The sequence below is a fragment of the Notolabrus celidotus genome, chromosome 7 (genome assembly GCF_009762535.1).
Source record: "Notolabrus celidotus isolate fNotCel1 chromosome 7, fNotCel1.pri, whole genome shotgun sequence".
NCBI lineage: Eukaryota > Metazoa > Chordata > Actinopteri > Labriformes > Labridae > Notolabrus > Notolabrus celidotus.
The window spans coordinates 17928168-17941203 of record NC_048278.1 but is presented as its reverse complement, the minus strand read 5'-3'; the positions used below and the strand labels follow the sequence as shown (position 1 = coordinate 17941203).

Genomic DNA, 13036 nt, shown 5'->3' with positions numbered 1-13036 from the left:
ATCAAGCTTACACCCCGTCCAAATCCCATATTCTCTCCCTAAATCTACCCCATCGCCCAGCCCCCAGCCCACCACCGCGCCCAAAACCACCATCACAGAAACTTCACAAAGCCCCTTCACCTCCTCAGAATCATCATCATCATAACAATTCTAACTGATATGGGCCGGGTCCAGGCTTCAAAGCTGATATCATTAATGTTTTCAACCAGGAAAAGCCGGGGCCCTGTGGAATTCAGGTAGCCTCCTCAATTCCTCTGTTGGCAGGAAATAGAAAAAGGGTAAATCTGCTAAGAAACAGAAGATACTCGACTAAATCTGCCAACTTATTAAATTTAGCTCCACTTCCTCGTCAGCCACAAACAGCTGTAAAAAATACACAACTGGTTTTAACTCACTAAACTTAGCTTTATTAAATATCAGGTCTCTGGGAGGCAAATCTTTTTAATAAATGATTTTATTATTAAACATAATCTCAATTTTATGTTTTTAACGGAGATTTGGTTAGACCAAGATAACAGTGCAGCTGTACACATTGAATCATGCCCTCCAAACTTCTCTTTCGTGAGTGAGACTAGAACGCATAAAAAAGGAGGAGGGTGTTAGTATAATCTTTAATGAGTTATTCAAATGCAAGCAGGTGTTTTATGGAAATTTCACTTCTTTTGAATATGTGGCTCTTCAGTTAAATACATCCTCTCGGTCTATATTTCTTAATATTTACAGACCACCTAAATACTGTACTGATTTCTTTGATAACCTTGTTGAACTACTGTCTCTTATCTGCACTGACTTTGATTCTGTTTTAATTGTTGGTGATTTTAACATCCATGTTGACAAACCTGAGGACAGAGTGACTGAAGAACTGTGTTATGTCCTTGACAACTTTGGACTCACTCAGCATGTGACGCAGCCCACACACAACAGGGGCCACATCCTAGACTTGGTTATCTCCAAGGGTCTAAACATTTCCAAGGTTCTGGTATCTGATGTTGCTCTCTCTGATCACTGCTGTGTTTTCTTTGAAAGTGATTTATCTGTGAACACTAATGTTCAAACTGAGGTTATCTCAAAACGTTACATTACTGAAAGTACCAGTGATATATTTATTCAGGCTTTCTCTTCCATAACCCCCCTCTCTAGGTTCTCTGCAAATGAACTTGTAGAAGATTTCACTTTAAAAATTACAAATATTATTGATTCCATTGCACCAACTAAAGTAAAAGTGGTCTCCAATAAGAAAAAATCGCCTTGGAGGAATACCATGCAGGTCAAACATGAAAAAAAGGAATGTCGAAAAGCTGAGCGCAGGTGGCGTAAAACAAAGCTTCAGGTTCATTATGACATTTATAAAGAAAGACCTCACATGTTTAATCTAGAACTGAAAAAGTCAAGGCAGACCTTCTTCTCTGACATTATCACCAAAAACAAAGATAATGCACGCGCCCTGTTTGCTACAGTCGACAGGCTAACAAACCCCCCTGTGCCAGTGGCCTCTGAATACTTATCTACCAAGGCCTGCAATGAATTTGCATTCTTCTTCACTGCCAAAATTCAGAAAATCAGACAAGCAGTCAGCACTACTGTACGAGGTACTGGGAATGTGTTATCTGTGTGTCCACCAAAAAACAACTCAATCACTATGACACAATTTAATCCAATAAATGACAAAAACCTACAAGACATAATACGACATTTGAAATCCTCATCCTGCTGCCTTGATATTCTACCATCACCATTTTTCAAAAAGGTTTTAGACTGCATGACCTCAGATCTGCTTCAAATTGTCAACATGTCTCTTCTTTCAGGTGTCTTCTCCCAGGCCATGAAAACAGCAGTAATTAAACCACTCCTGAAGAAGAACAATTTAGATGCATCTGAAATGAACAACTATAGGCCGATATCGAACCTCCCTTTTTTAAGTAAAATTATTGAAAAAGCTGTTTTTCAACAACTGAACAATTATCTAATGATAAATGACTGTTTTGATGTCTTCCAATCAGGATTCCGATGACATCACAGCACAGAGACCGCTCTAGTCAAGGTCCTCAATGATATTCATTTAAACACAGACAATGGCAAAATTTCAGTTTTGGTATCACTTGATCTTAGTGCTGCTTTGACACAGTTGACCACAAGATACTACTGGACAGACTTGAAAACTGGGTGGGAATCTCTGGTGCAGTACTAAATTGGCTTAAATCCTATTTAAATGACCGGGACTATTTTGTGTCTATAGGTAAATACACATCTGAACGGATGAAAATCGTATGTGGAGTACCTCAGGGATCCATTCTGGGGCCTCTACTATTCAACATCTACATGCTCCCCTTAGGTCAGATAATAAGAAACAACCAAATAAAATACCATAGCTATGCAGATGACACACATTTACATCACCATATCACCAGGAGATTATAGTCCCATACAAACACTGAGTAAATGCATTGAACAAATCAATGACTGGACGAGCCAGAACTTTCTTCAGTTAAACAAAGAAAAAACTGAAATGATTGTTTTTGGAGCCAAGGAAGAGAGGTTAAAGGTTACTGCTCAGCTCCAATCTGCAACGATGAAATGTTCAAACCAAGCCAGAAACCTTGGTGTAGTCATAGACTCAGACCTTAATTTCAGCAGCCACATTAAGACAATTACAAAGTCAGCCTATTATCACCTTAAGAATATATCAAGGATTAAAGGACTCATGTCTCAGCAGGATGCAGAAAAACTCGTCCATGCATTTATCTTTAGCAGACTAGACTACTGTAACGGGGTCTTTACAGGACTCCCTAAAAAGTCCATCAGACGGCTGCAGCTCATACAGAATGCTGCTGCTCGAGTCCTAACAAGGACCAAAAAAGTAGACCACATTACTCCAGTTCTTAGATCTCTACACTGGCTTCCTGTCTGGCAGAGAATAGACTTTAAAATCCTGCTGATGGTTTATAAAGCACTGAATGGTTTAGGCCCAAAATACATTGCTGATCTGCTACTACTTTATGAACCACCTCGACCTCTGAGGTCATCAGGTACTGGTCTGCTTTCAGTTCCTAGAGTCAGAACGAAACATGGTGAAGCAGCGTTTAGTCATTATGCACCATATATCTGGAACACACTCCCTGAAAGCTGTAGGTCTGCTCCAACTCTCACCTCTTTTAAATCAAAGACTAAGACTTTTTTATTTGCCACTGCCTTCCTATCTTAGATTATTTTAACCCACTTTAAATTAAAACTTTAATGTAATTTTTAATATATTTCTAATTTTCCTTTTCTTTTCTGTTTTATCATATCTGTCATTTTAATTGTGTTCTTTTATGCCTGTCTGAATGTCTCCAATGCTTTTAATGTTTTAATGTAAAGCACATTGAGTTGCCCTCGTGTATGAAATGCGCTATACAAATAAAGCTGCCTTGCCTTGCCTTGCCTAGTGTGTGTGGCCTCCACGTGCCTGTATGCACTCCCTACAACGTCTGGGCATCTCTTCCCAGACCTGGATCAGGGCATCAGTCAACTCCTGGACAGTCTGTGGTGCGACGTGGCATCGGTGGATGGAACGAGATGATGTCCCAGAGGTGCTCTATTGGATTCAGGTCTGGGGAACGGGCAGGCCAGTCCATAACATCAATGCCTTCATCATGCAGGAACGGCTGACACACTCCAGCCACATGAGGTCGGGCATTGTCATGCATCAGAAGGAACCCAGGACCCACTGCACCAGCATAGGGTCTTACAATGGGTCTGAGGATCTCATCCTAGTACTTAATGGCAGTCAGGGTACCTCTGGCTAGCACATGGAGGTCTATGCAGCCATCCAAGGATATGCCTCCCCAAACCATCACTGACCCACCGCCAAACCGGTCATGCTGGAGGATGTTGCAGGCAGCAGAATGTTCTCCAAGGCGTCTCCAGACTCTGTCACGTATGTCACGTGCTCAGTGTGAACCTGCTCACATCTGTGAAGAGTACAGGGCGCCAATGGCGAATCTGCCAATCCTGGTGTTCTCTGGCAAATGCCAAGCGGCATGCACGGTGTTGGGCTGTGAGCACAGTCCCCACTTGTGGACGTCTGGCCCTCATACCACCCTCATGGATTCTGTTTCTCACAGTTTGAGCAGAAACATGCACATCAGTGGCCTGCTGGAGGTCCTTTTGTAGGGCTCTGGCAGTGCTCCTCCTGTTCCTCCTTGCACAAACCAGCAGATAGCGGTCCTGCTGCTGGGTTGTTGTCCTCCTGTGGCCCCCTCCATGTCTCCTGGTGTACTGGCCTGTCTCCTGGTATCTCCTCCATGCTCTTGATACTGTGCTGGGAGACACAGCAAACCTTCTTGCCACAGCGTGCATTGATGTGCCACCCTGGATGAGCTGCACTACCTGAGCAACTTCTGTGGGTTGCAGACACAACCACATGCTACCTCGAGTGGTGAGGGCCCTGGTAAAATGCAAAAGTGACCAAAAATCAGGCAGAAGGGATGAGGACAGTGAAATGGTCTGTGGCCTCCACCTACAGAACCTTTCCTTTATTGGGGTTGTCTTGCTAATTGCCTCTCATTTCCACCTGTTGTCTGTTCCATTTGCACAACAGCAGGTGAAATTGGTTCACAATCAGTGTTGCTTCCTATCTGGACAGGTTGATATTACAGAAGTGTGATTGATTTAGAGTTACATTGTAATTTTTAAGTGTTCCCTTTATTTTTTTGAGCAATGTATATGAAATACCACCTCTCTTCTCTATATGTGTTTGTATATACGTGCATGGGTGTGTATATATGTATAGATATGTATGTATGTATGTGTATATATATGTGTGTGTATATATATGTATGTATGTATGTATGTATGTGTTTATATGTGTATATGTAGATAGAGTTTTCTTGCTTTGTTATTTTATTTTTTATTTTTTATTTGATCAAGTCTTCTTTTTAACTATATCCTGAAGTTTACGGGCTGCTTATCCCTTTATAAAATGTTATGCTTTATTTTTTTTTTAAAAAGAACACACATATAAAATATGAAATTTGCAGTTGAATACATTATCTCTTTTGGCTTAAGTTTTTTTTTTTTTTCTTTTTTGTTCCTCTATTCTTTTGCCTGTTTTTATTTTATCTTATTTTTTTGCTTTATTTATGTGCGAAGAGATTTAGGGGTTGGGGGTTAAAGGGAAGTCATTTTTTTTTTGTCAGCGTTTTTCAATCAAAAAAGAAAACAATAATATTGAAAAAATAATAATAAATAAGACGCTAGCTGCTGTTTGAAGCTAATTAAAGCCTGACTATGAAACAGCAAGCTAAATGCTATGGACAGCGTGCTGAGATGCTCACAAGAGAATGCTTACACATGAAGATTGCTAACAGATATGATGGTTGTGATGTTCCTAAGCTTAGTTTAGCCTTTTAGAGTGTTTAAATAAAGGTTGTGGCACCTGTGATGTCATAAATTGCTTTGTCTCTTGCAAATTTGAAGCCTCGTGGTCAGTCTATAGTTGTTGTAATGTCTGTTTTCCTGAAGCTGCCCATATTTTGATGACTGGGTGGGGTTTGTGAGAGGTGGAACACACAAAGCACACAAAAAACAGTTGACATCTGTGGCTGATTTCTAGCTGGTGAATGAGTAAGATCACCGCCAGCCTAACAAGCCAGGTGTATTGAGTGCAGTATACCGGTTACTTAAAGCTAATATATCGTTCAAATAATGCTCAGATAATACTATTAAGTAAATAAACCTTGTTGAGGGCTGATTTGATTGAAAGACTCCTTAATTCAAGACAACATGTGACTAGCAGAGGAAGCTTGATGTGAATGTCAGCGAATTAGTCACAGGCAATTGGTTCATCCGTACCTCACAACTATCAGCACTACTGTAGGCAGTGATCAACTACCGTACAGGTAGCTGGCAGCACGTCATTGACAGAAGGTGCTAGAAAGAGCTACACATCTACACACTGTATATCTGCACATTGCTGAAGGCAGTGCTCTGTCCCCCTCCCGATGAATGATTTCAATGCTTAAAGTGCAACTAGCAGGTTGACCGTTTTATTACACTGGAACATAACTTTGTCTGAAAATAGCTGCATAGAAAATTCATAATTTTTAATGTTGAATATTGAATGTTGATATTCTATAAGAATTGTGCTATTCCATGTTAAGTTCCCAAAGGCTTTAAAGGTGCCTCACACCTCTTGATTTGTGAGGCAAATATATTTCCACTGTCCCATCTGGATCACAGCCAAAACCAGTCTGTTGTTATCTAGCTGAGCTTTCAGTTATAGCTTTCCAAGAAAATATATATTGATTTATAACTGTGAATGAATTATTAACTAAATGTTCTTCTGTCCCATGACAATTCAACTTTTGCTGACTGCAAATCGCATTATCTTTTAAGTCATTTCAAATATTGTATGATTTAATTTTTGTTTTATAAGTAATAGGAGTCACTTTTGTATTTTAATTGAAGACTGAGAGTAGTTTCTGTTTTTTTTAATGACAGGTATTTTATTAATCCTCACAAGGAAATGTACATGTCACATAAGTGTAAAACAAGGAATACAGCACAAAACACATCCAATATAAGTACAGATCACAAGAGATTATCTTATACATGCATTTAAATTTGATTTGTACTATGTAGAAACCAATAAAACCTCTAATAACCTGATATTTTCTCTATAAACATGTCAATCATTTTGAATGACAGATTTTAAATGTTTAAAAAGTTAAATATTTTTGATTCAGTTGAATAATATGAATTTACATTTTTAATTCAAAACTGTGAAAAGACTCAGTAGCTGTATGATTACAGTTAATCATCTTTTTTTGTTTTAAACAACAGGTTTTTTGTAGTCTTGCGTGAGTAAACAAAATGTTTTTGTTTTGGTGTCATTGAGTATGCTGTGACATGATAAAGTGACAGTTTTTCACTTCTCAATGCCCTTCTTTACATCATTGTAGCTGAAAACCTTGCAGGCTATCTGCTCAATCTCACTGTGCTTCCCACGCTCCATCAGACAAGCAAACCATCCATCACCAGTGTAAGCCAGGTCTGAGTAAGCACTGGGTCCACTATTAATGATCCAGGGTTTGCTCCATGCATTTGGGTCGCTTGGAAATTTGTTCAAATACACCCCTAAATCTGTGCGTTTGGACTTACTGCTCGGGTGTGTGAAGAGCAGCCACTTGTTTGGGCTCTGGTTCTGATCATCATTTGCACCAGCCGCTTCACTTTGAGCAGGAAAGGACACCACACTTCCCTGACAGCCTCCACCTGTTTCAACAAGCTTGTCAGTAGGTGGGAGGGTGATAAAACCAGCCCCATCATTTTTATCAAGAGCTTCTACTCTGTAGCCCCCCTTACTGCGGGCATTGCAGTAGATGTACTTGAGGCCTCTGTCATCAGACAACTCTGCCATCTCACATTCAACTGATACTTTTTGGATCCTGCTGCTAAATTGCCATGTTTTGCCCTTATCATCACTGTACAGATAGAGTGCATATGGGGTACAACAGTAGAATTTAATACAACAGCAGCATGAGGGGGAGCAAGAGGCATACCCATACACTGGGACAATCAATCTACCGCCGTCTGTCTGGATACCATGGCCTGGCCCGACAGCAAATGTGGCCCAGCTTTTGATTTCATCCAGCGTGTCCGTCAAATCAGTCACTTCACTCCAACTTTGTCCGCCATCATTAGATGTGATGTAGCAGAGACGGGCTTTGTTGCGGTTGCAGCATATCTGGAACAGCTCTGAAACAGTGCCTTCGACACAGATGAAGAAGAGGAAGAGTGTCTTACTGGTTTTCTCATACAGCGGGCAGGGGTTCATGGGGCGGTGTCCAGCAAGATTGGCCTCCTTCAACAGTTTGAGCTCTGACCACTTAAAAAGACATCAATCAGATGTGAACATAAAATTAGCAAAATTAGAAAAAAGGCAAAGCTGAGTTGGAAGTTATATCTCTTAAAGGCACCCACAAGTAATACTTTTGTTTGTTGGTATAATTACCTTCACTGTCACTTCATGGGTGGTTTCATCCTTCTTCAATATTCCTGTCTTCATGACAATGGCTACTGCGCTGGCATCATCGGACGTCTTCCGCTTCTCTGCAAAGGCCATCAGGATTTTTCTATCTCCATCGTAGAAAAGAGCAGGTATCCTGTAAACATCATTCTCCTTGGAAATAAAAACAGTGCTCTCATCTTCCTCTGGTTGATAACGCCTTGAAGGTTTGTTGCCCATGTCTGCACATGAAATGATCCCAACGAGGAGGGTGCAGCTTTCTTTTCCTTGATCATCACAGCTTGCGATTTGAAATAATTTATCAGGCTATTGAAGAAGGGAGGAGTCTTAACTACACATACTAAAACTCAGTGACTCAACACTGATAAGTAACTTGTATCATACATGATACAAGATGGACAAGCTACTATTGGACTGGATTTTTTTTTTTTATTAAAGTTGAGGAAGAAACTATTGACAGCAATATGGTGAGCTGTAACACAACAATAAATCTGAGTTTCACTCAACAGGCCTCAAAACAAGACTATAAATAGATGGACAACATGACAACTCCCCAACACTGATGCCAAAACATTTGGAGCTCCCCCTGTTAACTGGTTGTAGTAAAGGCCATGAAGCCTGAACACATGTAGTCAAATTGTGAACTTAAAATCCATGTCAAAGAAATTATTTAACATGGTTCCTATTGTTTAGATTGTTGGAAAGTTATTTATAGGACACACTTTAATCCCTCTTTTGTCATCTAAAAAGTGAGCTGCGTCCTATACACTGGTGCGACCAATATACTACAGTAAAATGCAAAAGATATTCTACTGCATAATGGTATTGTCCCCAAAGATGGCAAATGTAGAATCAAGTGACTGCTTCAGTGTGAATAGCCTACTGGATACATAGCAATGTGAAAGTCTGACGCCACTTTTAACATCTTTTTCTTTCATTACATTACAGTCTCGCATTTATCCTGAGATCATGGGCCTGTTAAATCTCTTTGCCACTGCATGGAGCAAATGAATGACTGGATGTAACAGAATTTTCTCCAACTGAACAAAGATATGACAAACATTATCGTGTTTGGGCCACGTAAAGAAAGACAGAGTATCAGCTCTCACCTTCAGTCTCTCTCCCTGTTAGCTAAGAGTCAAGCAAGAAATCTTGGAGTCATCCTGGACTCAGATTAAAATTTCAAGGCTCACATCAAATCTTTCACTTCTTCTGCTTTTTACCATTTGAAAAACATAGCCAAGCCCTGTGATGGGTTGGCGACCTGTCCAGGGTGTACCCTGCCTTCCGCCCAAAGCCAGCTGGGATAGGCTCCAGCCCCCCGTGACCCCTAACGGGATAAGCGGTCAAGATAATGGATGGATGGAAAAACATAGCCAGAGTTATAGGAATGGTGTCAAAGACAGACCTTGAGACGCTGGTACATACATTTATTTCTAGCAGATCAGATTACTTTAATGGTCTGTTCATGGAACTCCCAAAAAGCTGTTCAGCAACTTCAGCATATTAAAAATGCTGCTGCACTAGTCCTGACAAAAACTAAAAAGTATGACTATATTACTCCAGTTTTAAAATCCTTACACTGGCTTCCTGTCATCAGAGGATAGAGTTTAAAGTTGATCTGCTGGTGTATAAGTCTCTCTGTGGCTCAGCGCCAAAATACATCTCTGACATGCTTGTGTCATATGAACCCACAAGGACACTAAGGACATCCGGGGCTGGTCTACTGACTGTCCAAAGAGTCAGAACAAAGTATGGAGAAGCAGCATTTTGTTATTATGCAGCACAGAACATGAATAATCTCCCAGATAGTATTAGACAAGCCTGACAACTTTTAAGTCCAGACTAAAAATGTTCCTCTTTCATGCTGCTAACACTGCTCAATAATGGATGCAAATCCATTTTTAAACCTTTTAACTAATTTTACATTCTTTCTTTCTTGATCTCATATTTTTTTATATTTTATGTTTATATGCTTATGTTTGTTCAATGTTATATTTTACAATTGGACATTTTTCAATTTAATGTCAGATTTTGTTGGGCTGTCAGGCACAGCTGAGATGAATTGATAATTAAAGGGTATTTCAAATAATTCTTTCCAAACAGACCCAACAGACTAAAAAACATTCCTCTTTTTAGCTGCTTACTCCACCCCTTAAACGGATGCAAAGTCACCTTTCAACCTTAGTTTTTATTTCTGTAACTACAAACTTTTTATTTCTTTAACAAACTGAGTTTTAACTACATTTTTTAAACTAATTTTACTTTCTTTATTTCTTGATCTTAGATTTTAAAATATTTTATGTTTTCATGATTATGTTTGTTTAATGTCATATTTTAAATTGGATATTTTCTGACAAGGTATGGCATTATGGAATTAACCTGATATATTGGATCTCCAAATAAATGTTGGGCATACGGGCACCCTTCAGGGGTGTCAAGAGGTCTGAGCCAGCTTCGGGCTGCAACTCAACACAGAAAAGACTCAATGTGTGAGTCTTAATCCTTGGGAAGAAGTTCTGAGATGAATCGAATGATTAAAGGGGTCATTTCGACAAGATCAGTTGTGATTCTGTGTTCGGCAGGACAGCAAGACTCTGCAAGTTACGGACTTCAGAGCAGTGAATAGGGCTGATTATTTAGAATAATCCCTCCTTATTTAAAAAAATAACAAGACCCAACACTGTTTACTATGTACATTAAGTTACATAAGTACAGAGAGAGAGAGAGAGAGAGAGAGAGAGAGAGAGAGTATATCAAACATAACTGGACGCATATCAAATTTAAATGTTTTAAGTGTTTGCTTTTATGTTTTTGTTAGTTGTTACTGTTCTGTTTTTTGTTTTGTTTTTTAACTCTGTAAAGCTCTTTGTATGAATGGTGCTTTATAAATAAACTTGCCTTGCCTTGCCTTGCCTAAAGCAGTAGTATACCATTAAGTCATACAACTTTGTGGAGTGCTGGTTTGGTTGAGAGACTCAAAAACAAGTGACCAGCGGAGGGAAGTAGTTGCAGGCAGTGGGTTCATCAGTACCTCATAACTATCAACACTATTGTTGGCAGTGCTCAACCACCTGGCAGATTGGTGATAGACATGGCCCTAGAAAGAGCTACACACCTGCATAGAAACTGCACGTTGCTGAAAGCAGTGTAAGTCTTTATGCATGAACACAGTCTAATGGACACTAAATCATGGTGATTAAGTGTAAGTAACGTGGAAGTGAAATAAAACTTGCAAAAATGATTACAGAAGCTACTATAGTGTATCAGTTCATGAATTCCATCCATTCATCCATCCATCCATCTTCTTCCGCTTATCCGGGTCCGGGTCGCGGGGGCAGCAGTCTCAGCAGGGAAGCCCAGACACTCCTCTCCCCGGCCACTTCCACCAGCTCTTCTGGGAGGATACCGAGGCGCTCCCAGGCCAGCTGAGAGACATAGTCTCGCCAGCGTGTCCTGGGCCTTCCCCGTGGCCTCCTCCCAGTCGGACATGCCCGAAACACCTCCCCAGGGAGACGCCCGGGAGGCATCCTAATCAGATGCCCGAACCACCTCATCTGGCTCCTCTCGATCCGGAGGAGCAGCGGCTCTACTTTGAGCCTCTCCCGGATGTCTGAACTCCTGACCCTATCTCTAAGGCTGAGCCCAGCCACCCTGTGGAGAAAGCTCATTTCGGCCGCTTGTATTCGCGATCTCGTTCTTTCGGTCACTACCCACAGCTCGTGACCATAGGTGAGGGTCGGAACGTAGATTGACCGGTAAATTGAGAGCCTTGCCTTCTGGCTCAGCTCTCTCTTCACCACGACAGACCGGTACAGCGCCCGCATCACTGCAGACGCCGCCCCGATCCGTCTGTCAATCTCCCGCTCCCTTTTCCCCTCACTCATGAACAAGACCCCGAGATACTTGAACTCCTCCGCCTGGGGCAAAGACTCCCCTCCGACCCAGAGAGGGCAGGCCACCCTTTTCCGACTGAGCACCATGGCCTCAGACTTGGAGGTGCTGATCCCCATCCCCGCTGCTTCACACTCAGCTGCAAACCGTCCCAGCGCGAGCTGGAGGTCACCGCTCGATGGAGCCAATAGGACGACATCATCTGCAAAGAGCAGAGACAGAATCCCAAGGCCACCGAACTGGAAACCCCCCGCCACTTGGCTGCGCCTAGAAATTCTGTCCATAAAAGTTATGAACAGAACCGGTGACAAAGGGCAGCCCTGGCTGAGTCCAACCCCCACCGGGAACGAATTCGACTTACTGCCGGCAATGCGAACCAGACTCTGGCTCCGACAATACAGAGACTGAATCATGAATTCCATCCAATAAAAACTTTCAAAATCAGTTTCCTACATATTGATACACCACTATGTCATGAAGTATCGGACACTTAACACGTATTTTAAAAGGAAAACAACTTTCAACAGAAACTGAATTTCCTTCTTTAGTTAAACTGTGCCTGTTACACAAAACATGATGGCATCATCTGCATAACCGAGGACAGTATCTTATACTTATGCACCATGTGTTACAGCAGGAGACAGCTTCCACATAATTAAACTTCAAGGCAATCCAGTTCTATTCAAAGGCTTGGGCTTGGACACAAAAGTAAAGAAAAAACATATAAGAACACAATATGTCAACATCAAACCAACTGAAACGTGCATGAGTTTGTGAAAATCTGTGTATCTGCATGCGTGTCCAAGTCATTTACTTTTCCTTGGGTGTTGGCATTTTAATATTTTTGATTAGATATGCTCTGTCTACAGAGGTCATTTGGCTTTTTGCCTTGTTTTTGCCTCTGGCTTAGGCTTATTTAACTTATTCATGTCTTTAAAAGTACCTCTATACCTTTCTTTTTACAGAAAGAATTTTCATTTTTATTTCAAATTTTGGATAAGATTTTAGGTTTCTATATTTAGTGTCCTTACTGTCTTGTTCCAGCCAAGTACCAGTGTTCCAATCACCACTTCAAATTTCTTGTGTGTGTGAGCTCACTTCTTGATTCTTCATTGATTCATTGTATGTTATTTA

General features: G+C 40.9%; 1 protein-coding gene across 1 annotated transcript; it reads right to left on the bottom strand.

Annotated features, from left to right (window-relative positions):
* Positions 1–6842: 6842 nt before the first annotated feature.
* On the bottom strand, positions 6843–8445 carry LOC117816319 (sialidase-3-like). The gene is made up of 2 exons (XM_034688526.1): positions 7994–8445; positions 6843–7867 (listed from the first exon to the last, which is right to left on the bottom strand). Exons 1-2 carry the CDS (start codon positions 8225–8227, stop codon positions 6908–6910), a joined length of 1194 nt encoding a protein of 397 aa, XP_034544417.1. The 5' UTR covers positions 8228–8445; the 3' UTR covers positions 6843–6907.
* Positions 8446–13036: the final 4591 nt, after the last annotated feature.